The following is a 26,424-nucleotide window of genomic DNA, read 5'->3' on the forward strand; positions in this document are numbered from 1 at the left end:
GAATGGCAGACTTACATACTGTAGCAAAGTACAATTCAACCGAGTTTCTAGCCTATCTCATACCTCGAGCTGACGCCTCCTACTCATAACAGCTCCTCACGCTCTTTTCTCTCATACTGACAATGCATCTTCGCGGCTGCTTCAGCAGAGGATTCCGTAAACCATTACCCTACTTTTCGACCTGAAATTTTCACCCCTCTATTTTCTATCAACGCCTTCTTTGCTGTTGCCACCGGCCACGCCAACTGCCGCATGCCCATATTCGACCATGGCGTGAGGTTCTTGCGACGAGACGATGGCTTCACGATGGGCGATGCATTGTTCCTCGCTATCATGATTGTGAGCGTGACGTTTGCGCACGAGCTTGCATATCGCGAGGACAGCAGTCTGTTATTGGTGCACATCAGTGTTCATCAGGCTGCTGCAACGTAGTTCAGGAATACTGTCGATGGAGAAAAGCCCGGTGCCCGCTTCGTCACCTCTGCTCTTCACAGTCTCATCGCAATCGAGGTTGTGGAGCCACAGTGCCACAGCCAAAGAACCCTGATTACCATTGTGAGGGCTAACTGGAGGCTCGGCTTCGTCTTCCGAATCAGATTCAGACATGTCGAGCCATGGGTGTTGAAATATCGCTTTCTCGTCGCAAGTTCGTCCGTCAGGGCGTAGCCAGCCGAAAATACTGCGTGTCGTGTTTTCAGAAATAACCTCTTTCCCCCGGTCAAGTATCTCACAGCAATTGATGAATTCTGCGTTCCTGGCGCGCAATATGGATAGGTGTGCCGACGGCTTTACGGCATCCGTAGTTGACATGATGACAGTATCTTCGCCAGACCAACGGAGCCCATGGTATTGGAGCTTATGTGCTTGACATTCGGTGTGGACTCTCACTTCTGCATCAAGATCCTCCACAGAAGTTGCGCCAAACGGTCTCCACTGACAGATCGGGGCTCGAGCGTGACAGTCGGATCTTGCCAGGAAGAGCAGGCGACACTCATCCGCCCGTTTGACCCGCCCGTTTGAAACCAGTGGGCACGATGTAGGCTGTTGTATGAACGACTGCAACGTTCCTGACCGAGCTGCGCTATGCAGGTCAAATGGGATCTGCCCACGGCCTACATCCTGTAGGTATCGCTGCTGCAGCCCAAGAATTGCGACACCCAGCCAAAGGTAGGCGACCTGAGACGATCTTTCCATGCAAGCACGCGCCACAATGCGCGGCTTGTTTCCGGCGAGGCAATCTATAGCAGCCAGCGTCCCCTGAAGCCAAGGGGCAAAGACATTGCACTCGATGTGCGACTCGTAGAAAACACTCAGTAGCATAGGCCGAATCCCCCGTACGTTGCAACTCAAGGCGATAAATCTGTCTGGGCAGCTTGTCAGATGCGCAGGAACACAGGGCGCCCTCTCTTCTCGATCGCTCTGCGAAGTCCCTGACCTACCGAGCTTGGGGGCGGGAAGCTGTAGCGTGCGGCCGTCGTTCAGAGACGGGAGGAGGAGAGCAGCCGCCAATGCAGCGTGGCTCTGATCCACTACGTTGTGACGTATGCAGAATCTGCTGAGATACTCGCATGCCTTCGAGGAGGTCGGCGGCGGAGCCGGGGTCTCCACTTCACTCTGAGGTAGAGGTGAAAGCAGTTGGAGAGTCGACTGTAGGTACACTGACCAAGGAGATATGAAAGTAGCGTCCGTCAAACGCATCGTAGCCTGCCACCCTTGACCCGGCGACAAGACAGCAGCCCACCACTGCGCTTCTTCTGGGCCCGCATACTCGATGTCAACATGGACTGCTCCTTGATCCTTAGGCACTGATCTTGTACCCTCCGTTGCGCTGCTGTCTGTGCCATGAGCTTGATTGTACTCGAGGGAGCAAGTCGTTGGCATGAGCTCAGCCCAGCGAGCTGATAGAATATATGTCCAGGCTAAAACGAGGATGGGAGTGTAGTCATCGCTACAGACGAACCACCATGAATGATCAACATCGTCTCGGCCATCTTCTAAGATCGACAATGGTATTGGTTTCTGAGCTGTCACGCCAATGCGTACCTGCTGCTCGAACGAGGGCAACCCACAACCAGTGGAAGCACACGAACCCCAGAGTGATGATGCAGTGATCGAGGCCTGGTGCTCGTCGTGTTCCAGGAGCTCGGTTCGCGGGAACACTGGATACGCGGGAAAAACTCCCTCCGGAGAGAGGCAATGAGCAGGAAGCGTGCGCTTCTTGTCTGCAAAGGCGCATAGGGTCGCCCAAGTCCTGAACCCCGATCCGTAGACAGAGCGAAACCGTTCCTCGCTTGGTTGTATCTGGTTGTCCGGATCTGGATATATCGGGCTGTCAGACCGCAACGACCCAACCATTGAAACCTTCTTGGCCCAACAGCAATGTCGTTGAGAGGAGAGGGCGCTGAGTGGAGACGCGCGAGCGGAAGGCGGGTGAAGTGGGGCGCCTAGCCACGCTAATACCTACCTTGACACGGTTCATGGAATGTGTTGTTTCCTTGCTAGCAATACAGCAATGCTCATTCTCTAGCAATACATCAATAGTCACTCTCTAACAATACAGCAATAATTACTCTCCAGGAATACAAACTGGCTTCCGCACCACCAATGCCAGGCCCCAGCTCTGGCCACTGCGGTAAGCAAACCAATTAGTCTCACGACTCAGGTTGATATGATAGTGAGTCCTTGGCCGGAACTGCAAGGTCCTAGTTATATTACAGACAATAGCACTTGCTTCACACTAGATATGATAGCGGAAAGATGGCAGGGCGTATATTGATGATTGAACATGAGTGGCGTTGTGAGCGTACAGGCAGGCTTTCCCTGGTGGCGAGGTGCGTGAGCTGCGTGCATGACAAGCTGGTTCGGGGGCGCGCTTCTGGGCGTCTGGTTTCCGTGGGCCGCTTGGTCTGTTTGGAGAGAGTGTTCGCGGCACGGCGCTGGGAGTGCGGCAGCCGTGGTTGCGGCCTGGACGTGTCGTGACGGTGGGCGTTCCCACACAGCCCCCCCCCTCCCCCCCCTATCTCTTTGCCGGACTCTGCGCTGAACCCGTCCTCCGCTCCAACGGCTACCACACAGCCGTCTGACGTGCCAGTCACGGCTACGGCTACAGTCGCCCGCCGCTGCAAAGGCCGGGGCTGCTTTTCCGGCAGCCACTGTGGCGCTGCGATGTGCGTGGGCCGCGTGAGAGGGCGGGAGATGTCGGCGGTGTTTTGGGCCTTGTGGACGTCTCGATCCTTTTGGACCTCTAGGTCTTTTTGGACCTCCTGATGCTCTCGCTGCTTCTGGAGGCTCGGTTCTTGGAGCGGCACGGCCATGTTCGCTGCCCGGGCTTGTCTGCGCGGCCGATAGCGGAGAGTGCTTCGACGCCGTGTTGGATCCAGCGCGGGTATAAGACTGCGGGGTGCGCTTGCGGGGAAGCGTGACATCATTGCGACCAGCGGGACATCATCGCTAGCCACCGGACGCGAAACCCAATGTCTGGCGCCGCCGTCGTCACGCTGCGATGTGATGCGATGTAGCCACCGTGCTGTACGCACCCCTCAGCCAAACAACCGCGGATCATCCGCGCCCCTGCACGCCACCAGCAGCAGCTTGTGGAACGGATCCAGCACGCCGACCTCACACACCGAGCTCCACTCGTCCGCGAAATCCTCGTACGCCGTCAGCCCATCCGCGGCCAGCAGCTCCGGCAGCACCCTGGCGTCCCACTCGGCAGGCGCGTCGCGCCACGCGCGCAGGTCGCGCGTGAACGTGATGCGCGACATGACGGGGACCTGGTCGGCGAGCCCGTCGCGCGTGTAGATGCTCCACGCGCAGCGCACAAACACGCTCATCATGACGGTGCGCCGGAGGGACTCGGCCAGCACCCAGGTGTCGTGGCAGGAGCCCAGCAGCGGGGGGTCGGTGAACGAGCGCTTCCACAGCAGCGCGGCCCAGGTTTCGAGCAGGATCGAGTGTTTCTGCGCGGATACTTGGTCCTGTAGTGATGCGTCGAAGAGCCGCATGATCTGGTAGATGATCAGGGTCTGCACGGCGGCGAGGTGCTCCAGCAGGTCCCAGGAGCCGGCGCGGGCCTTCATGCAGGCGATCTTGCGGTTGATGCTGGCGGTGATGAGGGATGTGTTGGCGCTGGTTTTGCACAGGTAGAGGGCCGAGATGGCGACGCAGTCCTGGTACGACGCGGGCTGGTACTGCTTCCAGAGGGCCTGGTGCAGGAACGGCGTGGACCCGGTGTATGCCATGGACGGGATGAAGGAGCGCATCGTGCGCAGGATGTACGCGGTTTGGTCGCTGGTCATGTAGCATGGCGCCTTGATCTCCGGCCACAGCATGCGGCCCAGCTGGGGCTGCGCATATTCCTCCAAGGGCACGTCGTCTATCAGCGTTGCGGCCGACGCGAGCTCATCCTGCCAGCTGACCGGGCTGTCGCTGCTCGAGCTGCCCGACGAGTATGAAAACGGTAGCGCGTCCTGCGCAAGCGGATCGGTGGTTGCGCCGTTGAAGGACAGGAACTCGGCTGAGCTATCGACAACGGCTACCGGGACGCTAGCCCCTCGCGGCGACAAGTCCGGCGAGAGGTGAACTGTCTCGCGGACACTCGCCAACCTCCTGCTACGGGACGGAGAAGTCGTTGGATAGGCGCATTCGAGGCCTTTGGCGCTGCAGCGCTTGCAGACCGGGTACTCGAGATCGCAGCGGCGCTTGCTCTTGACGCAGGCGGTGCAGCTCTTTCGGCGTGTGGGGGAGATGTAGTGCATGGTGGTCATTGGAGAATTCTCCGTAGAAATTCATCGCACATCGCGCGCCAGGAAAGCGAGCATCTTAAGCTGTTGTTGTTTGCTGATCGCTGTCGTCTTACTCAGCCCAAGTGCGGAACTCCGCAAGCTGGCCATGGCATTCATGGCGCTGCTAAGCGACGTCGCTGCTGACATGCGAATGGAATCTCTATTCTGATGCAAATCTCGCGTTATTACTGATGCAGATCGTCGTTATTACTGATGCGGTCGGACCAGTTCCGCGATGGCCATCAACAGTCACGACAGCCACAGCAAGGGACAAGAGGCGGTGCCAGAGGCTGGTGAAGATGTTATGCAGGTGTGGATCACGCACCTTGCATCACGAACTCAATCTAGAAACGGGACTGATCTCACACTGATCTCACACTGACCCTCTGTACGCGTCCGCCGTGCATGCCACGGTCCACAGGCCCGCCGCCCCTCTCCTGACACAAGCAACCGCTGCGGCGCCGACCACAACAAGCACCCACGTGCCCGCTCAAGCAATACGGTCCGCACCTTGGATCACGAAACCAGAGCCAGCGTGCACCATGTTTGCGGTGCGCCAAACCAGGCCCAAACCGACGCGCCGAATGTCTGGTTTGGGGCGCTGCGCCGCCCGATTGGCCGAGCGGTAACGTCATGGCGGGCGGTCCGTGACTTTCACATGCTTGGATGGCGTCGTGTCTGAGAACGGACGACGGCCCCACAGCCGCCTCACCTGCTCATCTCAGCGTGGATCGAAAGACTTCTCCCTTCCAGCGCCGACGGACTCGCAAACCACCAACCCACGGGCTTTCAGAAACAGAAGAATTGGACGCGAATTGCTGCGGCGCTTTGTTGGGGTTGCTAGCTGTTTTTCCGGCGACTAAGACTATCTCACCTGACGACTCCGCATTGTCTCACGGTCACCAACTTCGGCCAGACACTATCACCACCGCACATCGACATGGCTGCCCAGGACTCGGCGGGCGCGAAGCGCGCCATGTATTTGCTCATGGGCATCCCGGACCGGTTCAACGAGTTCTGCCACATGGACCAAATCAGCTTCGTGCAGCTCTCCGATTGGATCCTGAAGAACGTCGAGTCGCAGCTCTCGGTCAACATCAGCATTGAAGAGAGCCTGTTTGTGTTCCTCGACATTGTCGCGCAGGGGAACAGCTTCAGCGGCGCGGCGTACGGCTGGGACCACGACGTCGAGCTGACACAAGGGTATGCCAAGCCAGCCTCGTATGCTAGTCCAGTGCTGACTGACGCAGTATATTCATGAATGTGCTCAACGCGCTCACAGTCCTCCGCGAGAGCAAGGAGCTCTCGCCGTCGTGTCCGAGCATCAACTCGACCAAGAGCCGCTGGCGCATCGCAAAGGCGTGGCGCCCGGGAAGGTCGCGCATGGACGGCCTGGTCAAGGTCGGCACGGACAGCATGTCCGGCAACGGGATCGAGGTGAACCAGGAGGCGCTGAAGGAGGCGTTGCTGGCGGTCAACAACTTCATGCACGAGCGTGAAGAGTACGAGGACTTTGAGTGAGCAAAGCATTTGCATTTTCGGCGTTTGGTCTGGCGCAATGGTAACGACAGGTAACGACGGACAGGCATTGCGACGGACTGGGTTTGATTTGGATGTCGGCAAGACCGATTGGGTATTCGCTTCGTTTCGTTGTTGTATGTATGTCGCTCGTGTTCGCTGCGACGGTGTTTCAATGGACACCCCTTCTTCATTCTCCCTTCTGGCCCAGTCTTGATAGACACCCTCTTCATGATCCTCCCTTCTTGATCCCAGTCCAATCTTGAGACACCCTTCTCCATGCGTCGTCCGATGGAATTTCCTCAGCTGCCCATCGCCACCGCGCCCACCTTCCCTGCGCCGAGCACACTCAACCTCCCCTTCTTGATCCCCAGCGCATTCTCAATGCGCTCCGCCGGCTCGCCCCGCGCCTGCCGCATCAAAGCCAACTGAATAACGCCAGCGTCCACATACTTCCGCCCCTCGAACCCCCTCCGGCCGACGTTGCTGATCTCATCCTCGGCCTCGTCGGCAATCGTCCGCCGGGCTTCCAGCACGCGCAGCACGGGGTTGTTGCGCGGGTCCGGGAACGCCGACTGCGGCGGCGCCTGCATCATGTCGCCCAGGACGTCGCCCCGCTGCGACCGCGGCTGCGGGTCGAACTGCGACCGCGACGTCGGCGAGTAGTGCGGGTTGGGCTGCACGGCGCCGAGGCTGCTGAGGCGCGATGCGAAGGCCGGGTCGCGCGCGTCCATGTCGACCACGCCGCCTGTGGGTGTCAGTCGTGTCCGAATCTCGCGGGGTGGTGTGCATACCCTCTGGCTTGCTCTCGCTGAACTGCGGTGGCGGCTTCACCGCGGGCCCGGGCGTTGGTGCCTGCGGTGCGGGAGCGCGGGCGGTGACATTGCTGGGGGGCGCGCGGGTGGGATACTTGCGGGCGGCGGCACCGGCGGCGCCTGCGGCTTTTGAGGAGGACGAGCCCATGATGTGGGGTTTGGGTCGTTGGGCTGTTGAGACGCAGAGCATCGATAACGTCAGATAGCGATGCACGCTTTGGGATTTTGGACCCTGGTCATGTGTATGTCATCATCGCTTGGGAGTGCACATAACCACAACGAACTCGACAGCACAACACAACAAACACATCACAACATAACACCAGTCGCAGACCTGGACATAGCTAGTCATCAGCATGAATCAAGTCTATGAAATACGCGCGTGCACCATCCCACCTGATCGCCTTACCAACCCCTCCCTCCACCCCCTCACGCGGCCCTCCTCTGCTGCCCCGACGCCAAATACACATTCGCCCTAACCTCCAGCAGCGGATCATCACTAACCTCGACACCCTCGACCCTCGGAATCGGATCGAAAATGACCTGCTTCTGCGCGGCCCTGCTCTCCGCATCGCCCAGCACACCTTCCACCCGCAGCGTGCCCAGCTGCACGACCGCCCGGTCCTCGGGCCACAGCACCGTCGCGTCGTCCGTTGTGTCCCCGTCCGCCGCTATCTGAGCCAAGAGGCGGAACTCGACGGGCCCGGCGGCTACCCGCGCGTTCAGCTCGTCGAATAGCCAGTCTGGAGCCCGGCCCGCCAGCGCGGAGGCGTCGAGGTGCGCGGCCCCTGCTACGGGCTCGATGCGGTACCGTAGTGTTGTCGTCGTGCCGTCGCGGAGGAACCGGAATGCGTTGACGCCGAAGAAGCGCTCCGTGGCGACTGCGCTTGTTAGCACCTCACGCCCTGGCTAACCCGTCCAGCCAGTAAGAAAGAAAGACAGAAAGCAAGAAAGAAGGAAAGAAGAAGACTCACAAGACACCGGACTCGGCTTCCCCGCCTCCAAAAACCGCCTCGTCTCCGGATGCCTCCCCAAAAACTCAGGCACGGCAGTACTTGCATCAGCCCCGCCCGCCGCCCTCAGAAACTCCAGAAACTCCCCGCCCGTGCGCACGGGAAACAACGGCGTCGAGTGCGCAATCATATCCGTGTGCCGCCGCCGCCCGCCCGCCTCGGGCAGGTGGAACCGGATCGCGATGCCGTGCGGGTTGCCGGCGGGGTCGGTGTCGGGGAGCTGCGGCAGCCCCGTGGACGAGGAGAAGCGGATTGTGGTGGGCACGGAGGGGAGGTTGAAGTGTGGCGCGGTGGTGAGGGAGGAGGCGGCGGGGGTGGGGGTGAAGGTGCCGGTGAGTAGGTGGCCTTTTGCGTGGGCTGGGGGGGTTAGAAGTTAGAAGAGGGGGGGGGGGGGGGGGGGGGTTGCTCTGGGGGACGGCGTACCGGGTCGGAATTCTTGGGTTGGCTGGGCGGCGGCGGCGCGCAGGGTGCTGACGAGGCCGGTGCTGGTCTCGCGGATCTGGGGGTCGGCGGAGAAGGGCATCTTGGGGGTGGGTGCTTGGGGTGAATGTCTGGACAGCTTTCAAGATCAACAGGCTGTTGAGAGCGTCGATTGCGCTTCTATACCACCAACGCCATTCCAAATCACACAATACCCGCTGCTCATGGCGTTGCCGTATCGTACCTCCCGCTATCAGGCCCTCGCCTGCTAGACTAATCTCTCTGCGGTGATTCGCCCGCCCGTCTTTGTCGCGAATGACAGCAGCTTACTCACGGCGCGCACGCACGCGCTCCCCCAGCGCGCTCGATTACGAAGCGGCGCCTGCGCCTCGAAACCGCTGAATAACCCTCCCTGCTTACTCCCGCCCGCAGCTGACTCGCCCACCCCTCACGACTTGCAAAACGCCTCGACGCCGCCCGCGCCGCGCCCGACAAGCCCGTCCACGTACCCCAGAAACACCTGCACGTCGACCATATCCAGCACCCCCAGCACGGGGCTCGAACTGCGCAGCACCTGCCCGCCCCACAGCACCCGCAGCACGTGGCCCCCGCCCGCCGTGCGCTCGTACACCTCGAACACGACCTCTGCGCCCATGCCGACCCACACCATCGTCTCGACCTGCAGGATGCTGAGGAGCCGCGCCACGGACCCGTCGTGCGCGACGTTGTGGCGGTACAGCGCGGGACTCGCTCCGGCGACGGCGGCGCGGATATGTGCGGCCAGTTCGGCGAGGAACACACCGTAGGCGCCTGCCGCGGCGCGGAGGGACTGCGGCGCGTCGCGGTGCAGGAAGGAGTACTCGTACTGGCCGAGGCGGTAGACGGCGTCGGCCTGCGCTTGAGTCACGCAGAGCGATGCGTTGCCGGGGCTGCACGGCAGCGGCTTGGCGTGGCACTGGCGCGCGGACAGGTTGTCGTAGTAGTGGTCGAGCGACTTGTGCCAGTCGGGCGCGGACGGGGGGACGCCGGACACGGCGTCGAGGGCGGCGAGGAGCGGGGCGGCGCGGGAGAGGTGCGCGGTCCAGTTTGCGGCGGAGCTGCCGACGCCGTAGGAGCCCGCGAGGCGCGCGGCCGCGGGGCACGGGTACTGGGGTTCCAGGGAATCGATGCCGGGGGGTTGGACGAGCAGCGGGACGGGCGCGGGCGCGGCGTACATGCCGCTGACGAGCATGCCGGCGACCTGGGACGTGATCTGGTTGTTTGTGACGCGGAAGGATATTCTATCGGTGAGGTCGTCCGGCAGGAAGCCGAGGAGGTCGTGGTACACGCCCCACAGGTCGCGGCCGTGCTGCCACGAGTCGTCGAGCCCGCCGCGCGTGATCTGCGGGAACTGGCAGCTGCCCTTGAAGCCGGTCTGCGCGAAGGGGTTCGCGGCGTCCGTGTACACGCTCCAGTACGTTTGGCTTGATGCGTTCCCCGCCGGATCCAGAGGCTGGCCATAGTAAAACAAGCCCTGGTCGTCACACTCCCACCCGTACGCCTCCTCGGGGAACGTATTCGACGCATACGGCGTCCTCTTGTGATGGCGGTGAATTCTATTCCATCAGCCGTAGCCAAAAACCCTACTTGCAACGCACTCACACCTCGACGTATTTCAACTCAAACCCCTCCCCCACCCGCGGATACTCCTGCACTCTAACATGCGGCATATTGCACCAATTGTACGCGCCATACGCCGTCCCATCAGGCAGTTGCGAGCTGTTAAACACAAGCCCATGCGTCCCGGTTCCATTCAACACTTGGTCGAGGTCATTGATCCAGCTCTTCCGCGGCGCATGCCAGCCCACGTCCACACTCGCGTTCTGCGCCGCGGCCGCGCCAAAGAGGAGTGAGGTCACGGTTTTCGGGGAGGGCATGGTGGGCCAGGCGTGGAAGAGAACTATGGCGGTGCAGGTGAGGGTGATGGCGCACAGGGCGGCGAGGCGCGCGGAAGGCATGTTTATGTATGCGGCCCCGGGAGGTGCGGTGGGTCGGCCATTGCGGATGGAGAAGGTCGTTGTGGTGAGAGACGGGGGAGATGGGAGAGCGCGGGTGCGAGGTGCGAACGAAGGCACGGGATGGGGTCCGTGGTCGTGGTTGGCTGCGCGGGGGTCCACTTTGCGATTCACGGTGTTCCTGCGACGGCGGCGGCACGCATCCGGGATGTGCTGCGAGTGTTGGAGATGGAAGTGCACGGAAAGTTCAGCCGAGCAGCGCCCCACTGCGCCGTGCAGTTCACTACGCACCCGAGGTTCAGTCTGCAGTGCGTGGTTGTGGTGGGTGAGTATGGGCAACTGTCGGCGACTCGGGCGCTGGAATTCGTGAGAGTATTTGGGCAGCGATTGGGAAGTGAGAGTGGGTTGGGTGGGAGTAGATGTATGTTGTATGCTTTTGTGAGCTACAGTGCCGTTCAGGCCAACCTATCAATCATCTCCAAGGCAATTGATAAAGTCAGTGTATAGCAACTTCTCTTACGCTTTCGATCGTTGACGCAACCGTAGATTCATGCAGATTAATCACGTAGTAATTTAAGTACTTGATGTAGACAACTTGCTGGACTACTGTGTATGTACCAACACGTGCGTGCAGGGATTATTCGGCGCTAGCACGACTGTTTGTTTACCTTACCGGCTCCGTCGCGCGGAGCACCAGACACCCCACACCTCGCCTTCACGACCATGGCGCAAGACAACGCGCGGGACAACATCGCCGACGGGCTCGTCGCGAGCGCGTCGTTCACGGCGCCGTCGCTGTCGCCGAAGAAGGCCGCGCCCAAGAAGAAGCGCGCGAAGAGCATCGGCCCCGGCGGCCTCGAGAAGGGAGAGGAGGCGCCGCTGAAGGCGAGCAGCGGGAACAGGCGCAAGGTGTGTGGAACAATTGCAGCGTCGAGGCGAGGCTAACCGGCAGTCTGCGTTTGTGCCCGCCGTCAAGTCGATCCTGTCGTCCAACGCCGAAGACGAGAAGAAGCGCAAGGAGGCGCGCCGCAAATCGCTGGCTAAGAGACGCGTGTCGTTCGCGCCCGAAGCCACCCTGCACACATGGGACGTCGTCGAGTACATGCGCGACGCCACCTCGTCGTCGGCCGCCTCGGACGCGACCCGCCGCGCCTCGCTGGCCTCGCAGGCCCAGCCCGAATCCGACCCCGCTGAGCCGCCGTCCACGCCGCCCGAGCAGCTCGCAGAGGCCGCCCCCGACGCCGACTCGTCGCCCGCGAACCAGCGCGAGAGCCACCAGAAGAAGAACCGCCGCAGCTCCGGCATCCCGCCCATGAACTTCAACAACCCCGACGATGTCTACTCGTCGAGCCCCCTCAGCGCCGACAACGCCGCCGAGAGCGAGTCCGAAGACGACGACGCCACGACAGACCTGCGGCCCATGCCCGACATCGAGGACAGCTCGCAGAGCAGCGCGCGCCTGGATGCGGCCCTGCGACAGGCGTTCGAGCAGGCCGGCACCCAGAAGCTGGACCTCGACGAGTACGGCGAGATGACCATGGAGATGGCCGACGACGAGATCACAGCCTCCTTCAAGCCGTGGGCGCGCAAAGCCGCCGAAGCGCAGGACTCCTCCTCGCCCGCACCGTCAGACGCCGACGACGACATGAGCATGGACGTGACGCGCGCGATTGGGCGCATCGTGAACCAGCCAGACGCGAGCTCGGACATGGAGGACGACACCGGCATGAGCATGGAGCTGACGATGCCGCTCGGCAGCATCCAGGCCATGGCCAAGGGGCCTGCGAACAGGAGGAAGAGCCTCAAGCGAAGCGTGTCCGCCGTCGAGCCGTCACAGGGCAGTCCGGCGAAGAAGCCTGCCAGCCGACGCACCAGCCTCCGCAACCGCCGCAAGTCGGAAGAGCCCGCCGACGACGCGACCATGGACCTCACAATGGCTATTGGGGGTATTAAGAAAAACACGCCCGTTCAGGACGACGACGACAGGCGGAGCAGCATGGGTAGCGTCGCCATGGACGAGACTATGGATCTCACCATGGCAGTCGGAAGCATCAAGACGGCCCCAGCGGCCGAGGATGAGAGCGATGGAGACGACGGCTTCACTATGGAATTCACCAAGGTCGTCGGACCGGGCATTAAGCGTGTTGAGAAGCCGACAGAAGCCCCTGCGACAGTCGACTATCCTGTTCTGCCCGAGCTCGCAAAGTCACCCACACCAGAGGTTGCACCTCCTGTGGTAAAAGCACAAACACCGCAGAAGTCTCCCAAGGAGTCTCGCAGTGTCGCGGAGACTGCCCCTGAAACACAGCTGGACCCACTGCCAGTGCCAGTCGAGCGCACACCCACCAAGGCCAAGCTAAATCTCGACCCTGGCACTCCAGAGTTTGTACGACAGCTGCCAGCGGGCGATGTCGAGCCCTCGCCGTTCGTGAGGCGGACCCCGTTGAGCTCTCTCATGAAGGAAGTCATCACAACTCCTGTCAGCTCTGCGAAGGCTATCACAACTCCCAGCTCTGCGAAGGCGGCTATCACTACCCCTGCGAGCCACAGGAAGAGAGAGTCGTTCATCATCCCGGCTGATCCCGTCGACGCTCCCATCCTAAACAGACGCCGTTCGTCGCTGTCTGGCGTGCAGTTCAGCCCCATTAGCGCACCACGCGACGAGCCGACACTGCGAAGCACAGCACTGCTGTCGAACAGCATCAAGCTGCTGTCGACACCCCGCAAAGCGTCCTTGGCTTCTCCCGCGAAGCGCAGCATGACGCCGAAGAAGTCGCAGACGCCTCAAAAGCAGGCCACTCCCAAGCAGAAGACCCCGACGCCCAAGAAGACTCCGAGGAGGTCGTTGAGCCCTAAGAAGCGTGTCGTATTTGGTGCTGAGCCTGAGGAGGAGGCTGAGGATATTGATGAGGCATCAGACGTTGAGCGCATCTCGCTGTCGGAATTCTTGAGCCTGACAAAAATCACCTTCATGGACGTGAGTGCGAGCAAGCGACGCGCCACTGTGGCTCCAGCCGCCTTCCTCGACATGGACGTCGACGAGACTCCGGAGACGCTGGACCGCTATGTTGTTGCTGGTGCTTGCACGGTGCCTCAGTACGAGCTGTACTCGCACGCATGCCACGAGATGAAGCGATACATCTCATCCGGCCGCGAGGCTGTCCGCCAGATCGAGGCGGATGTCGGAGAAGACAACCCGCTGCTGTTCAGCGAGTACCTGACCGCGCCGCCCGACCAGCGTGTGGTCATGGACACGCAGTTCAAGAACATGAAGGTGGGTGCGCGTCTTGAGGCTCGGGGCGAGTGGTACTCGTGGCGGAGCACGTTACTGGGGACACTCAAAGCCGGCCTGTTGTCTACTGTAGAAGCCTTCAAGCATGATGAGACGTCGCTGTCCAACCAGGAGCGTCTTCTTGATGTTGTTCTGCCGCCGCTGGTTGAGAGGCAGCAGCAGCTGGCCCAACAGCAGAAGCAGCTGCAACAGCGCCACGACGAGCTCAACAGCTGCGACCGCGAGGAGCTTGAGCAGGCGCGCGAGAACCTCATCGCGGCGGATGCCGATCTGCAAGCGAAGCGCGAGCTCCTCGTGCAGCTCCAGCAGGAATACGCCGAGAAGGAGGCAAGCATCGAGGCCGTCAAGGAGCGCAAGGTTGAGTGTCTCGCCGAGATCAAGGCAGCCGAGCGCGTCCGTGAAGAGTGTCGCGGCTGGTCCACGACGGAAGTGAGGGATCTGAAGGGTACGTTTCGTTCTCGCAGTATCATGATTTCAACTAACACTCTCAGCCAAGGTCTCCGCCCTCGAGCTCGCCCACGGCTGGAGCATCACCTCCGCCTCCGCCACGACCATCACCATGACGCTCCTCTCCGACCTCGAGCTCTACTTCCACCCGCACTGCTTCGCCACCACCTCGCCCACCCCGACCCCCAACGGCCCCATCTCGCTCGCCTACATCGGCGACACCGCCCGCCCGCACCCCCGCCCGCTCACCACCAGCAAGCGCTTCTTCCTGCAGCTGCTGCGCGCCCACCTGCACGCCCTCCCGCAAGCCACAACCCCCGTCGCCGCCCTCCTCGCCCTCGTCCGCGCCACCTGGGACGCCGCGCTCTCCGTCGCCGCCGGCGTCGCGGCCCTCGAGTCCTCGTTCGTGACTGAAGAGTGCATACTCGGCGACGAGCGCATGGGCGTGCGCGCCGCACTCCTCCTCCCCCAACTGCAGACCAAGGTCCGCGTCGACTTCGGGGTCGCCGTGGTGCTTGGCAGCGAGGTCGAGACGCAGGTTGGCGTGCGTGCCGAGGTGGTGTATGGCGAGAAGTATGGCGAGGAGAAGATGGGCGCTTTTTTGCGCGAGTTTGTGGGGCCTGTGGTGAGGGAGGGGGGGATGGGGGTTTGGGCTGAGGGGGTGAGGGATTTGGGGGAAAGGTTGAGAAGGACGGGGCGGAAGGGGGAGAGGAAGTAGATGGTTTTGGCGTTGCTGATGGGTTATGTGGCGTTTGGGTGGTCCTGGTTTGGAGTCGTTTATACCTCGGTGCGCGTGATGCCATACATTTCACGCTATGTTTACTCGTCTGTACGTTGCGCATGCCGTGACCGCCGTCCCGTGCAGAGCGCCCTAGATACGCACCCTCTCCCCCCTGTCCGCAAAACCCACCGCTCTCTAATCGACTGACTGGTGTTAACACGTCTCCATGGATCCGTGGCCCCGCGTCTCCCTAGCAGCGTCGCGAGACAGACGAAGCAGCGAACGTGAAGCTCCAGGCACGCTCCCGCCATTTAATCTCAAACACCGAACACCGTCTCAGTATCTCGCTGGGATGTACACCGCGTCGCGTAGATCTCGTGAAGCATCCTCCGCTAGTCGAGGACTGCCTCGTGTTTCGCTGTTTTGCGGTGTGGTGGTGCTCGAGAGAGAGAGAGGGTTTAGGGTGGGGCTGGGAGGCACGAATGCCGCTCTCTGGGCAGAGGGGGAGGGGATGTGTTTGGTGTTGCCGAGGGCTTTGTGGGGGTTGGGTTTTGCATGGCGTCGGTTGCTCGTACTCGACCTTACCGTAGCAGATATATACACTCTCGTCTCCCTCACCGTATCTACACTCTCACCTTCCATCTCTATACCGCAGCCACCACAGCCGCCCGTGCCTTACAAGTCGCCTTGAATAGGCACGCTCTTTCTTACATCTGCCTAGAACCTGCATTGCTCCCTAAGCATAGGAGAAGTAGACATCTTTAGTATTAATAGTGGCTTATGTGGTATTTGCGTGCTATAGTTTAGATGTATTCACATTCTCCTCGTTCGGTATATACACTCTCGTCTTCCCCACCGCATTCACGTTCTCACCCCCCTTCTCCACTCCACATCTGCCATAACTACTAACACCCTGCAAACCACCTAGATAGGCACCCTCTTCCCCACCTCCAACCAAAACCCACACCGCTCCCTCAACATGCTTATCCCGCCCTGCCTTACCCCGGTACTGCTCACCACGAACTGGCCCTCCCCAACTCCCGGCACGCCCGCCACATCGCTGCCCGTCACTTTGTGCGCGTTCGGGTCGCCTGTTTGGATGAAGCTCGCCATGGCGCCGGCGTAGGCGGTGTAGGTTAGTGGGTCGGAGGTCTGGACGGGGTTGAGCTGGTTCCACTGGTTTCGTTAGCACGATGCACACATGCACACGACGTCCGGGGCGTTTGCGGGTCGAGGGCGGGTAGGGGATAGAGGGATAGAGGGATCAAGGGGGGCAAGCAAAGGGGAGGTAAACAACGTACGTAGATAGTATCACTAGCATGCTTGGCCGGCGAAATCGTATACTCCACCACCCACCCCCGGTCCGCCGCGTCCGCGAGCCACAGCGCCGGACACGCGAGCACCAGATCGCGATACACCAGCCCCGCGCGCACGTACGTCGTGTTGTACACCAACTCCTCGACCGCGCCCGCGGGCGGATACAGGGTCTTCAGCTGCCTGACATCCGAGGGCCGCAGATCCGGTAAGAAGCCAGCCAACCAGCCGTCGAACGACGCAGTAGATGAGTTGAAGCCGTCGGACGCGGTGTTCGCGCCGTTGAACCCAGGCGGGATGAAGTTCTCGCCCTCGTGCAGGTTGTAGCTGGTCAGCACCGCGGGCGCGTTGAGCTTGCGGTCGCGGATGACGGCGGACAGCGGGCGGCTGAGGAAGGACGTGTCGAGCACGGGGCCGAAGGTGAAGGACGAGGTCGTGTACTGGCGGGAGGTGCTGAGGCGCAGGGCGGACGCGCGCAGCGTCTGCAGGTCCGCGGACTGGAGACACGCGATCTCGTCTGTAGCGCCAGCGCACCCGGCGTCGCTCACGACTTCCTGGTACAGCGCCTCGGAGTCGGCGCTGTCGTAGCGCGGGGTCTTGGGCCAGAAGGGCGAGGACGCGAGCGCGCGCGTGAACAGCTTCTTGCCCCTGTTGCCCGTGGCGATGGCCTGCGCGACGACGCTGCCGCCGCCCGCGCTCTGGCCCCAGATGGTCACGTCGGCGCTGTCGCCGCCGAACGCGGCGATGTAGCGCTGGATCCAGCGCAGCGCGGCCTGCTGGTCCAGCAGCCCCGGGTTGAGATCCACGGCCTTGCTGTGCGCGACCTTGGCGCCCGGCAGGAACCCGAACACGTTGGTGCGGTAGTTGGCGTACACCACCACGTAGTCGTTGGCGGCGCTGGCGTTGAGCACGGGGTACCCCGACGGCGGGATGCTGAACTCGGCGCTGCCGCGGATGAAGCCGCCGCCGTAGAAGGTCAGCAGGACGGGCCGCAGTTTTTGCTTCGGTGCCCACGGCCGCGAGTACACGCCCAGGAACAGGCAGTCCTCGGAGCCGTTGACGGTGCGCTGCGGACACATGTCGAAGCCGCGGTCGGTGTCGTAGGTGCCATTTGTGATGGGCACGGGGGGCTGGGGCGCGCGGAAGCGGTTCTTGCCTGCGGTCGATGCGCCGAACGGGATGCGGCGGTAGTACGTGAGGTTGTACTGCGCCGACGACGCGCCCTGGAGCGTGACGTAGTCGAGCTTGACGACGGGCTTCGTCGAGTTGCCCGCGAGTGGAGAAGCGACGGCGCCCACCGCGGCGAGCACAGCCAGCAGAGTCGTAGGGAACAGCATCGCAACTACAGTGCCCCCTTTCGCCCTGGGGCCGCGCGCAATATATCCTACCTCCACGCGCTAAACCCGCGCACCGCCGCTTTCTCCATGTGTCCGGGGCCCCGGATTGCGGAGGCACGTTGACCAGGATGCACGGAAATTCTGGAGATGAGCGGCCATCTCGGTAGAACACGCGCCGAGCCCAGTCAGGAACGGGCGAGGAAAAAGCGGGGCGGCGCGGCTCAAAGCTCGCAGCCGCATCCATGCTCTTCATTCGTCGACGCACGTGAGCAACGCCATCTCTACATCTACATCTACAATTACCGCCCCAGCAATGCTCGCCCGCTTGCGCACCACGCCGGCGCGCGCGGTGCCTCGCAACGCTCTGCAGTCTTTGCGTGCCGTGCCCACGCGCCCTTGCCGTACCGCCGCTGCGCGAGCTTTCCACCCTGCGACCGCCGAGTCTTCCACGCGACGCGGCACTTTGCGCTTGGTAATTGCGAGCAGAGGGACGTGTCTGGTTACTCACTACTGACATCCGAGCGCTAGACGCGGCGCCGGAGTGTCCGCGCCTCGTCGTCCCGCAGCAGCTTCCCCGGCAGTCGGACGCGGAGACCAGACCAGCGACGTTGTACCTCTATGGCTTGATGCATACGATCGCCCTGGACGGAACTCCAGACGGTGCTTCTCCTGTTTACGATCCTACACTGTTGATTCACGCGTGCTAACCGACGACAGCTGAGTTCGCGGAGCTCGCCAGTGACCAAGTAACGCGACTCGGAAGAGCTCTTGACAGGTTGAAGGACATGTGATGATGGCGAGATGGCCCACTATCAAAAGTTTCGGGTTTAGATGTGTTTGAGACCTTGACTCCTGAGATCCGGGCTTGCAGAAACGAAGTTACGGAGCATTGAGGTGTGAAGGTGAGAGGCAGTCTTTCAAATTATCACAACGTCCTTTCGGAAACACCAATCATTATAGCCATCTGCTTACCTTAGCCGTCCGATCACCGTAGCCGTCCACTCACCGTAGCCGTCCGCTCATAGAATCGCCCCAATTCTTCAGCTGTCCACGCGTTCGTGCAAACTGCGACATGCGCATTCTCCAGCTCCTGGCCCCCACCCTCGGGCTGCAGGGACGACCCTTTCAATTCGTAGCCATTCATCTTCAGAAACATGTCTGCCGCCAGCAGTGCAGTGCGCTTGTTCCCGTCCTGGAACGCATGGTTCTTCATAATCTTCTCCGCGAGCGCCGCTGCAAGCTGGAACAGGTTTTGCTGGCTGGTGTAGTACTTGATGTTCATGGGCGACTGGACTGCGGACTCTAGCAAGGCCGGCTGCGTGGGCTGCGCGGGCGCGATCGTCAACCTGTGAAGACGCATGACCTGGGCTGCGGTGAGGAAGCGCATCTTGGAGACGGTGGACGCCATGGGAGCGAGAAGCGGGGCAGGCTGCAGTTGCAGAGTGGCCCTACACGCCCGTCGGCACGTTCGTGGAGGCGCTGCTGTTCAAGTACTTACTAGCAAATAAGCAATAGGGTTAAAATGCTTAGTATTAATTAGCGTGCTTTGAGCAGTTCTTACACGCAGTGCTTATGCCTAATACTGTACAGGGGAGTTATTCCTCTAGTTAATAGTTACGGGTAACTACTAAGAGTTTAGCTAATCCAGAACAGCTTTGAACTTGCTACTGCATATAAGAACCGCCAACGGTACTGCTGCTATCGGCTTACCGTCGGCGGTTCTCACACACAGTAGATGCATGCCGCGCCGGCACACTGTACCAGCCCGAGGTGTCCCCCCCTGTAGTAAGAAAAGATTAATAATCAAACACGTACAAGTTCCGGGTTCCGGACAATAAGAAGAATCTCCATTTGGCTGAGCCGGATGTGCAGATTCGGGAGCGGTGTTAGCGTAAATCCGAACCCAAAACATATTGCATCTGACGTGGAAGGCAAATACTGTAAACTCAGACTTGGTACACCGTACACTCCCTTTTCTACTACACGCCCCCGCGTAGTACACTCCCCCCCTAACTAAGTTTTAAAGTTACTTCTTTAATTCTTGTTTATTACACCCTCTTATAACTTATTATATACTAGATTATACATCTGCGAGCAAGTTACCTAAAGAAGTATACTAGAAGAGAGAATCTATAAGTAAGAAGACACAGTTACCTCTAAAATAGTAGAAGAGAGAGAAAGAAGACATAGAAGAATAAAAAGAGTAGGTAATAGATATAGAACTACTTCTTAGATAATAATATAGTTAAACTTCTTCTCTCTCTTACCCTTATTTCTTCTCTCTTACGTGCTCTTGTGTAGTCTCTTTTTCAATCTTACACTCTTATTCAGTACACCCCCCTAGACTAAGCCTCGAGCAGGTTTTGACTTAGTACACCCAGGTTTACTAAGTCCGAGTTTACGTTACAAACAATCATCCTGTGCAAATATTGGGAGAGAAGGAGGGTCGGATGGTGCAGTCTTAATCCCGAAGAGGGTCTGCCAACATGTGCTGCATTACTAGCTACCAAGCATTGGCAGAAAGGCATGTAGGGCCGAACAGAGAGTGTTATAATGTTCAGATTGTCCTTCTGCAGCCATTTGTGACCAAGAACCTTTTATCGATTGAGTATCATTATCTCAATCCCTAGCTTTTGTTCCCATACTCGTCGCTGTGAAGTTCCAAGATGACTACCAAGTTCGAGACGCGACTTTTCATCAATGGCAAGGTCAGCTAAGATGGCTTCACTTCGCCTTGAGACGTTGTACGTACTAATCAATATGAATGCTACAGTTCGTGGATGCTAGCACGCCTGAGCGTTTCTCGTGCTGGAATCCGAAGGATAACTCACTCATCTCTGACCAACTCCACGTGGCAACTGTAGACGATGTGAATGCTGCTGTCGCTGCAGCGCGAGCAGCCTTTCCCCTCTGGGCGGCCACTCCGCCTAGTCGACGCCGTGACATACTTCTGAAGTTCGCAGACCTCATCGACGCTCATAGGGAGGAGATTTCCGGGCTGGAGGTAGCCACGGGTAAGCCTGTGACCATGGCACGCGGTTTTGAGATAGATTTTGGTCTACGGATCCTCAGATGTGGGTTTGCTTGTTCTAAAGTGGCTTCCCCGCATCACTATTGACGAGCACAGATAGCGCCGGCTGGGCCGACAAGCTTCTTGGAGAGACAGCACCGGCCGACAGCGACGATGGAATGCTTCGCATCATTACCAACGAACCACTTGGTGTGTGTGCTGGCATCTGTCCGTTCAACGTTCCAATTGCCATGGCACTCGCAAAAATCGCTCCTGCACTCACTGCTGGAAACTCCATCATCATCAAGCCTTCCGAAAAAACACCCCTGGGTACGCTTGTCCTTGGCCGCCTTGCTAATGAGGCCGGAATTCCTCCCGGTGTGCTGAACATCGTGCTGGGCGGCGGACAGACCGGTGCCCTCCTTGCGTCGCACATGGGCGTTGACAAAGTATCCTTTACGGGCAGCAATGCCACTGGCAAGAAGATAGCTGTGGCCGCAGTGAACAGCAATCTGAAACGCGTCTCGCTGGAACTTGGTGGCAAGTCCGCTGCCATCATTTTCCCAGACGCAGACCTTGACAAGGCTGTCCGTTGGTGTACTATTGGTATCACGACCAATTCAGGCCAAGGCTGCATCTGCACGTCTCGAATCTATGTCCACAAGTCCATCAGGGAGCGCTTCCTTTCGCTGTTCAAGCAAGCCTTTATAGCCGTTGAAGCGTCCGCCGGTGACCCAACGTCGCCAGCTACGGGACTTGGACCAGTAGTTGACAGACTCCAGTTCGAGCGGATAATGGGCTATGTCGCTTCTGGGAAAGAACAAGCAACTCTGTTCCAGGGTGGAGAACGAATTGGTGATCAGGTATGCCATCTATTCACCAGCCACGTCTCTTTGAGACTAGTGATAGGTACTCTGTCCAACGACTGTGAGCTGACGCCTGCCAGGGTTGCTTTATCCAACCCACCATCTTTGTCGACCCGTCTCCAGACGCGAAGATACTCCACGAAGAGATCTTTGGCCCCGTGGTTGTCGTCAGCGACTTCGAAGACGAGGCGGATGTTATTGCACGAGTAAACGACACGCCGTACGGTCTTAGCGGAGCCGTATACTCTCAAGACATCAACCGAGCACTGCGTGTATCGTCCCGAATTCACAGCGGCACAGTGTGCATCAACTCTAGTCTGCAGGTTAATGCAGAAGTCCCATTTGGAGGCGTGAAGCAGAGTGGATGGGAAAGAGAATACGGCAAGGCAAGTACATGGAGGCTAAAGCGACTTTGTGCAGTTGTACAAGTCACATGCTAACTTTGGTAGGACGGTGTGCTCGCTTATACAGAGAAGAAAACAACCTTTATCAAGTAAGTTCTATGCTTAGACTCTTCTGTAGAATTAACCAGCTGATGATGGATTAGTTTAAATTAGGGGTTACATGTTTTCTGCATCTTATATGTTACAAGCTTTCCCTTATTGCAGTCAAGTCCAGCTTAACATCAGTTCCATCTGTTGATAGGGCCCGCTCTCATGCTGCAGTGGAAGTGGGCTACAAGCCCAGGCCACTGACGCTATTAACATGCGCGGCATAGAACAACCAGTTAATATATACAAGACTGACGACGAGAAGCCCTCTTTGTGCAATCAGAGTCTTTGACAGGGCCCGAACAGCTCGTCCACGCAGACGCACCACCACCACCTCTTGAGCACGCGGGTACATGGTCGTTCTTCCCATCTCTACTTTGGCTTGTCGGGTCTCTTGAAACCATGGGGCCATTTTTACGAATGCACAGACACTGTCTAGGACGTTGGAAACGGGCAGGTCGCCGTGGCGGCGAGGTTTTTGTCAGACTCACGGTGTTACTGGGGAGGCAGCCACCGCGGTGGGGGGGGGGCTATTAGGATTTATTATATAGGACGCTGAAATGAGCCCGCTGATGAGGGGTATCCGTGCTAAACGCCGCCGAAATGCTGGGAACGCTGGATGGAGTATGTACAATACAAAGCAAAGACGGAGAAATCCATAGAGTTTGGCATAACGCCGACCAAACACCACCAAACACCCAGTTCACTGATCAGGAAAAGTCCACAATCAAACCCCGACCCAGCCATTCTACAGCCACAGCAGCCACCTTACAACCGCCCACACAACACCCACCCCGCTCTTCAGCAGCCCATACACGGCAAACACGACCGACGCGACCCTGAGCGCGACCACAATCGCCCACTCGACCAGCGACCACGCCCAGCTCATGACCCAGCGCGAGTGGCGCCGCCGCTGGCGCAGCATGCGCTCGACCTCGTCCGCGAGCTGCTTGACGAGCAGCGCGCCGGGCCCGGACGCCTGCGTGGTGGTGCGCACGGCGGCGTCGCCGGCCTCGAAGATGCGCGGGAGCACGTCTGTGTCGAGATCGTCGCGCAGCGCTTCGATGCGGGCGCGCGTGTCGGCGGCGGCGCCGGCGCGGAACGCGGCGCACGCGGTGTGCAGTGCGGTCGCGGAGTGCTCGAGGTCGTGGACTAGGATGCGGGCGGCGAGGACGTGTTCCTCCTTGCGGGGCACGGGGAAGAGGGACTGTTTTGCGGTGTGGGCGGCGCGGACGAGGAAGGCGGGGGTGTGGGGGTTGGGGGCGTGGGCGCGGCGGGCGATTTCCTTGGCCTTGACGCCGGAGCACAGGAAGAGGGCGCGCACGCGGGCGATGTCGGCGGCGGTCACGGTGCTGTGGGGGCGGCGCGGGAGGGCGTGTTCGTCGTCCGAGTCGGCGATGCTCCAGTGGCGTTTGCCTTCGAGCGTGGGGCGGGAGGCGCTGCGGTCTTTGAGGCCCGTTGGCGGGAGCGCGCTGGCGAAGACGCCGCCGGAGCGCGCGAGCTGCTGGCTGATGCGGTCTTCGTTTGTTTGCGCCGGGGCCAGCGTGGCTGTTGACGAGGCCGACGAGACGCGCTGCAGGTCCATACGCGGCGGCAGCAGTCGGTCGATGCGCGCTGATCGATCGTCGCGTCGTTCGCGAGCCTGGCGCGAGATGTGGTGTTCGGAGTCTGACACATCGTCGTCGTCGTTCAGTGTTTCGTGAATAGGACGGAAGGATGGAAGCTTGAACTGATTTCGCCCGTCATCCTCTGAAGTAACACTGCCCGCGGTGGTCGACGTGACTGTTCTCGAAAGCGTAGGCTTGTTGCGTGAATCGTCGTCCAGCTCCAACGAGTTGCGGTCGGATATGGTACTCGCATCTGTGTCGTCTGCCCTGTCCCTCCTGAAGATGATGTCGCCCACCTTGGTACCCTCGTGCTTGACGCCCTTGAAGAACCTCGTGACCGCCGAATGGCCGTCCTTCGGGTCCTGCGTCTCTTTGCGACGCGACTTCTCGGGGCTCGGCAAGCTACTGACGCTATCGTTCTTGCGGTGGCCGAGCAGATTCTTGACGGCGCCTGGTGCAGCAAAGATGGCGTTCCCGATCCCGCTCGGCTCGTCCTCGCTGGGCTGGCGCGAGTGCTGCTTCTTGTCCAGGCTCGACCGTGCTTCTTGCTTCAGATCATGGTCCAAGTCGTGGGTGGAGTGGAAGGGATTCAGCTTGCTCCGCTTGGACTTGCCAAAGTCAGAGCCTGCTCTGCTGGGCGGCGGCGACAGATCGCTCCAAGTATGCAACAACTGCCGTACGTGCGGCGGTGTGCTGGGCGCAGTACTGTCATCTTCATAAGAGGAGCGCGGCTCGGCCGACTTGATCGGAGACAGGGGGTTGGTGCGGGTGCGTGGCGGCATCTTGAGCGTGGCATTCTCGTCCGGTCGTGCAACACCATTCGCGAAACGCGGCACCTCCAAAGAGTTGCGCGAGATCTTCCCGTCGGGGATATCGTCCATTAATCTGCCCCACTTATCAGGCGTATCCGGGGTGAAGGCCGGGGACGCGTTATTAATCCCCCTTGTCTGCAGCTCCAGCTGCCGCTTCATCTGCAGTGCGAGCGGGCCGGTATTCTCGACATCGAAAGACTTGCGGACCTTGCGCGCGTCGTCGTCGGTGTCGGACGAGTCGCTGTGGCCGATCGAGTGCTTGCGCGGACTGCCCCTCCCTTTGCGCAGCCGCGACTCGGCGCGGATGTGTGGGAGCAGCCTCCTCTTGCGACCGCGCTCACTGCCTTGCTCGCTCTCGTCGCCCGTGGTAGGGTCGGTGCCGGGCGTGCCGTCGACCCAGCTCCGCCTCCGCTTGTCAGAGTACTCCTTGCTGGACCGCGGCTGGAGGAAGTCGCTCTTCTGCTTCGGGGGCTCGCGCGGCGGGAAGATCTTGCGGCCGTTGCGGTCCTCAATCACGGCCTTGTTGTCCCCCTGCTCGAGCCAGTAGGCGTCGGCAAGCAGCTCCTCGGGGGTGAAGCTCCAGCCCTGCTGCGTCTTGGTTGGCTTGGTCTGCACATCTTGCATGTCGAGGTCGTGGTGCAGTCTGGGCAGCGAGACGCGGTCCTCCAGACGGTAGCCGGGCGTGCGGGCCTGCTCCTCGATCTGCTCGACCCATTCAAGAACCTGCTCGCACTGCGAAAACTCGACGGGCTCCTGCGGCAGGGCGAGGCGCTCACGGGCGCGGCTGCGGCGGTTGCGCAGGGCCTGGAGCGGGTTGTACGGGCGGCCGAGCTCGTTCTTCTTGTTGGCGTACGACGGCGTGCGGGTGAGGTGGGCGTGCGGGCTGCCGGGCACGGCCGAGTACGAGTAGATGAAGTTGCCCGGGGCGTTCGCGTCGGCCTTCAGCGGCGGCAGAATGTCCAGCAGGCGCATGTATGCCGCGCGCAGCTCAATGTACGCGCGCGCCTTGTCGCGGCGCAGCAGCGTCGCCGGCGAGGGGCTCCAGGGCATGGCGGCCATGGAGCCGCCCGACTGCATGCTGGCGGACATGTGGCGGCGCGGCGAGGCGCTGGTGCCCAGGGGCGACATGTTGCGCGACACTCTGCGCTGCTCGTTGAGGTACTGGCGCAGGCTGCTGCCCACGCCGGCGTTGGAGAAGCTGCCGTCGCGCTGGGCGGCCGAGGCCACGCGCGACGGCGAGCGCAGCAGCTGCGAGGCGCTGATGTTGCGGCGGCGGCTCTCGCTGAGGTTCAGGGCCATGTGCACGAGCTGGTTGGGGTCGACGGCGGGCGGGGCGGGCGCCTCTCTGGGCTTGGGCACGCGCAGACGCGCCCTCTCCTGGGTGTCGTGGCCCGGCGAGGCTCTCCGTCTGCGGGCGGGCTGCTCGTCGGCGTCGCTGGGCCGCGCGCGGCTCTTCCCCTTCGCATCAGAGGCACGGCGGCGCGGGGCGCGGGGCAAGGCCGACTCCAGCAGAAACCCACCCCCCGCGCGGGCGCGGTGGCGGCGGTGGGCAAAGTCGTGCTCGTCAATGGCCTCGGGGCCCAGGGGGCTGCTGCCCGCGCCCTGCGAGGCGCTGTGGGGACTGCGGTCGGCGATGCGCGGGCCCGGCGGCGTCGAGTGCAGCGTGTGCGACGAGCCCGACGGCCCCGACGAGAGCGAGCGGCGGCCGTCGCTGGAGGGCGTCGACATGACGGTGCGGTGCGATGGCGTGGTTAGCTGGTCCGCCGGGGGGCGCGCATGGCGAGCTGCTCTGCGCGGCGCAGACGGGGCGGCAGGGACGGGGTCGCAGAAGAGCCAGGGCACGGGACGTGCGGGCGAAGCAGTGCAGTTGCCGTCTAGTTATATGTACAGTAGTGCGAATAGCCACCCGTCACCCGTGCTGCACCCCAGACCTCCACCACCGCACGTCTCCGCCCGCGCACCCGCCGCGCTCCACCGGCCCGC

At 60.8% G+C, this 26,424-nt stretch overlaps 12 protein-coding genes across 12 annotated transcripts; 3 read left to right on the plus strand and 9 right to left on the minus strand.

Moving 5' to 3' along the window:
- Nucleotides 1-10: 10 nt before the first annotated feature.
- On the minus strand, nucleotides 11-2,556 carry C7974DRAFT_229761 (uncharacterized protein). Its single transcript, XM_046137352.1, has one exon. The coding sequence runs from the start codon at nucleotides 2,353-2,355 to the stop codon at nucleotides 391-393; it is 1,965 nt and encodes a 654-aa protein (XP_045994745.1). The 5' UTR covers nucleotides 2,356-2,556; the 3' UTR covers nucleotides 11-390.
- Nucleotides 2,557-3,481: 925 nt separating this feature from the next.
- C7974DRAFT_229764 (uncharacterized protein) lies at nucleotides 3,482-4,956 on the minus strand. The gene has a single exon (XM_046137353.1). It carries the CDS (start codon nucleotides 4,764-4,766, stop codon nucleotides 3,540-3,542), a length of 1,227 nt encoding a protein of 408 aa, XP_045994746.1. The 5' UTR covers nucleotides 4,767-4,956; the 3' UTR covers nucleotides 3,482-3,539.
- Nucleotides 4,957-5,537: 581 nt separating this feature from the next.
- On the plus strand, nucleotides 5,538-6,689 carry C7974DRAFT_229766 (uncharacterized protein). The gene is made up of 2 exons (XM_046137354.1): nucleotides 5,538-5,987; nucleotides 6,035-6,689. Exons 1-2 carry the CDS (start codon nucleotides 5,725-5,727, stop codon nucleotides 6,303-6,305), a joined length of 534 nt encoding a protein of 177 aa, XP_045994747.1. The 5' UTR covers nucleotides 5,538-5,724; the 3' UTR covers nucleotides 6,306-6,689.
- On the minus strand, nucleotides 6,605-7,307 carry C7974DRAFT_415488 (uncharacterized protein; the record flags this gene model as incomplete). Its single annotated transcript, XM_046143897.1, has 2 exons — nucleotides 6,605-7,050; nucleotides 7,097-7,307. 2 exons carry the CDS (start codon nucleotides 7,305-7,307, stop codon nucleotides 6,605-6,607), a joined length of 657 nt encoding a protein of 218 aa, XP_045994748.1.
- A 211-nt stretch (nucleotides 7,308-7,518) lies between these two features.
- Nucleotides 7,519-8,825, minus strand: C7974DRAFT_229796 (catalase-like domain-containing protein). The gene is made up of 3 exons (XM_046137355.1): nucleotides 8,554-8,825; nucleotides 8,092-8,487; nucleotides 7,519-7,998 (listed from the first exon to the last, which is right to left on the minus strand). The coding sequence occupies exons 1-3, from the start codon at nucleotides 8,651-8,653 to the stop codon at nucleotides 7,547-7,549; spliced, it is 948 nt and encodes a 315-aa protein (XP_045994749.1). The 5' UTR covers nucleotides 8,654-8,825; the 3' UTR covers nucleotides 7,519-7,546.
- Nucleotides 8,826-8,998: 173 nt separating this feature from the next.
- C7974DRAFT_435683 (histidine acid phosphatase-like protein) lies at nucleotides 8,999-10,466 on the minus strand (the record flags this gene model as incomplete). The annotated part of the gene is made up of 2 exons (XM_046145078.1): nucleotides 8,999-10,145; nucleotides 10,192-10,466. 2 exons carry the CDS (start codon nucleotides 10,464-10,466, stop codon nucleotides 8,999-9,001), a joined length of 1,422 nt encoding a protein of 473 aa, XP_045994750.1.
- A 778-nt stretch (nucleotides 10,467-11,244) lies between these two features.
- C7974DRAFT_474046 (Spc7 kinetochore protein-domain-containing protein) lies at nucleotides 11,245-15,461 on the plus strand. Its single transcript, XM_046146586.1, has 3 exons — nucleotides 11,245-11,453; nucleotides 11,497-14,281; nucleotides 14,328-15,461. The coding sequence occupies exons 1-3, from the start codon at nucleotides 11,268-11,270 to the stop codon at nucleotides 14,999-15,001; spliced, it is 3,645 nt and encodes a 1,214-aa protein (XP_045994751.1). The 5' UTR covers nucleotides 11,245-11,267; the 3' UTR covers nucleotides 15,002-15,461.
- On the minus strand, nucleotides 14,945-15,461 carry C7974DRAFT_399348 (uncharacterized protein). Its single transcript, XM_046142402.1, has one exon. It carries the CDS (start codon nucleotides 15,313-15,315, stop codon nucleotides 15,103-15,105), a length of 213 nt encoding a protein of 70 aa, XP_045994752.1. The 5' UTR covers nucleotides 15,316-15,461; the 3' UTR covers nucleotides 14,945-15,102.
- A 288-nt stretch (nucleotides 15,462-15,749) lies between these two features.
- On the minus strand, nucleotides 15,750-17,829 carry C7974DRAFT_399350 (Alpha/Beta hydrolase protein). Its single transcript, XM_046142403.1, has 2 exons — nucleotides 16,306-17,829; nucleotides 15,750-16,180 (listed from the first exon to the last, which is right to left on the minus strand). The coding sequence occupies exons 1-2, from the start codon at nucleotides 17,653-17,655 to the stop codon at nucleotides 15,929-15,931; spliced, it is 1,602 nt and encodes a 533-aa protein (XP_045994753.1). The 5' UTR covers nucleotides 17,656-17,829; the 3' UTR covers nucleotides 15,750-15,928.
- A 582-nt stretch (nucleotides 17,830-18,411) lies between these two features.
- Nucleotides 18,412-19,209, minus strand: C7974DRAFT_229861 (uncharacterized protein). Its single transcript, XM_046137356.1, has 2 exons — nucleotides 19,154-19,209; nucleotides 18,412-19,018 (listed from the first exon to the last, which is right to left on the minus strand). The coding sequence occupies exon 2, from the start codon at nucleotides 19,013-19,015 to the stop codon at nucleotides 18,641-18,643; it is 375 nt and encodes a 124-aa protein (XP_045994754.1). The 5' UTR covers nucleotides 19,016-19,018; nucleotides 19,154-19,209; the 3' UTR covers nucleotides 18,412-18,640.
- Nucleotides 19,210-20,241: 1,032 nt separating this feature from the next.
- Nucleotides 20,242-22,541, plus strand: C7974DRAFT_340497 (Aldehyde/histidinol dehydrogenase). Its single transcript, XM_046139255.1, has 6 exons — nucleotides 20,242-20,363; nucleotides 20,429-20,729; nucleotides 20,783-21,528; nucleotides 21,612-21,917; nucleotides 21,981-22,024; nucleotides 22,079-22,541. Exons 1-6 carry the CDS (start codon nucleotides 20,322-20,324, stop codon nucleotides 22,086-22,088), a joined length of 1,449 nt encoding a protein of 482 aa, XP_045994755.1. The 5' UTR covers nucleotides 20,242-20,321; the 3' UTR covers nucleotides 22,089-22,541.
- C7974DRAFT_363715 (uncharacterized protein) lies at nucleotides 22,522-26,169 on the minus strand (the record flags this gene model as incomplete). Its single annotated transcript, XM_046139767.1, has 1 exon — nucleotides 22,522-26,169. One exon carries the CDS (start codon nucleotides 26,167-26,169, stop codon nucleotides 22,771-22,773), a length of 3,399 nt encoding a protein of 1,132 aa, XP_045994756.1. The 3' UTR covers nucleotides 22,522-22,770.
- Between the last annotated feature and the right edge of the window lie 255 nt (nucleotides 26,170-26,424).

The sequence above is a fragment of the Boeremia exigua genome (assembly GCF_020726555.1).
Source record: "Boeremia exigua strain MPI-SDFR-AT-0100 chromosome Unknown C7974scaffold_9, whole genome shotgun sequence".
Lineage (NCBI taxonomy): Eukaryota > Fungi > Ascomycota > Dothideomycetes > Pleosporales > Didymellaceae > Boeremia > Boeremia exigua.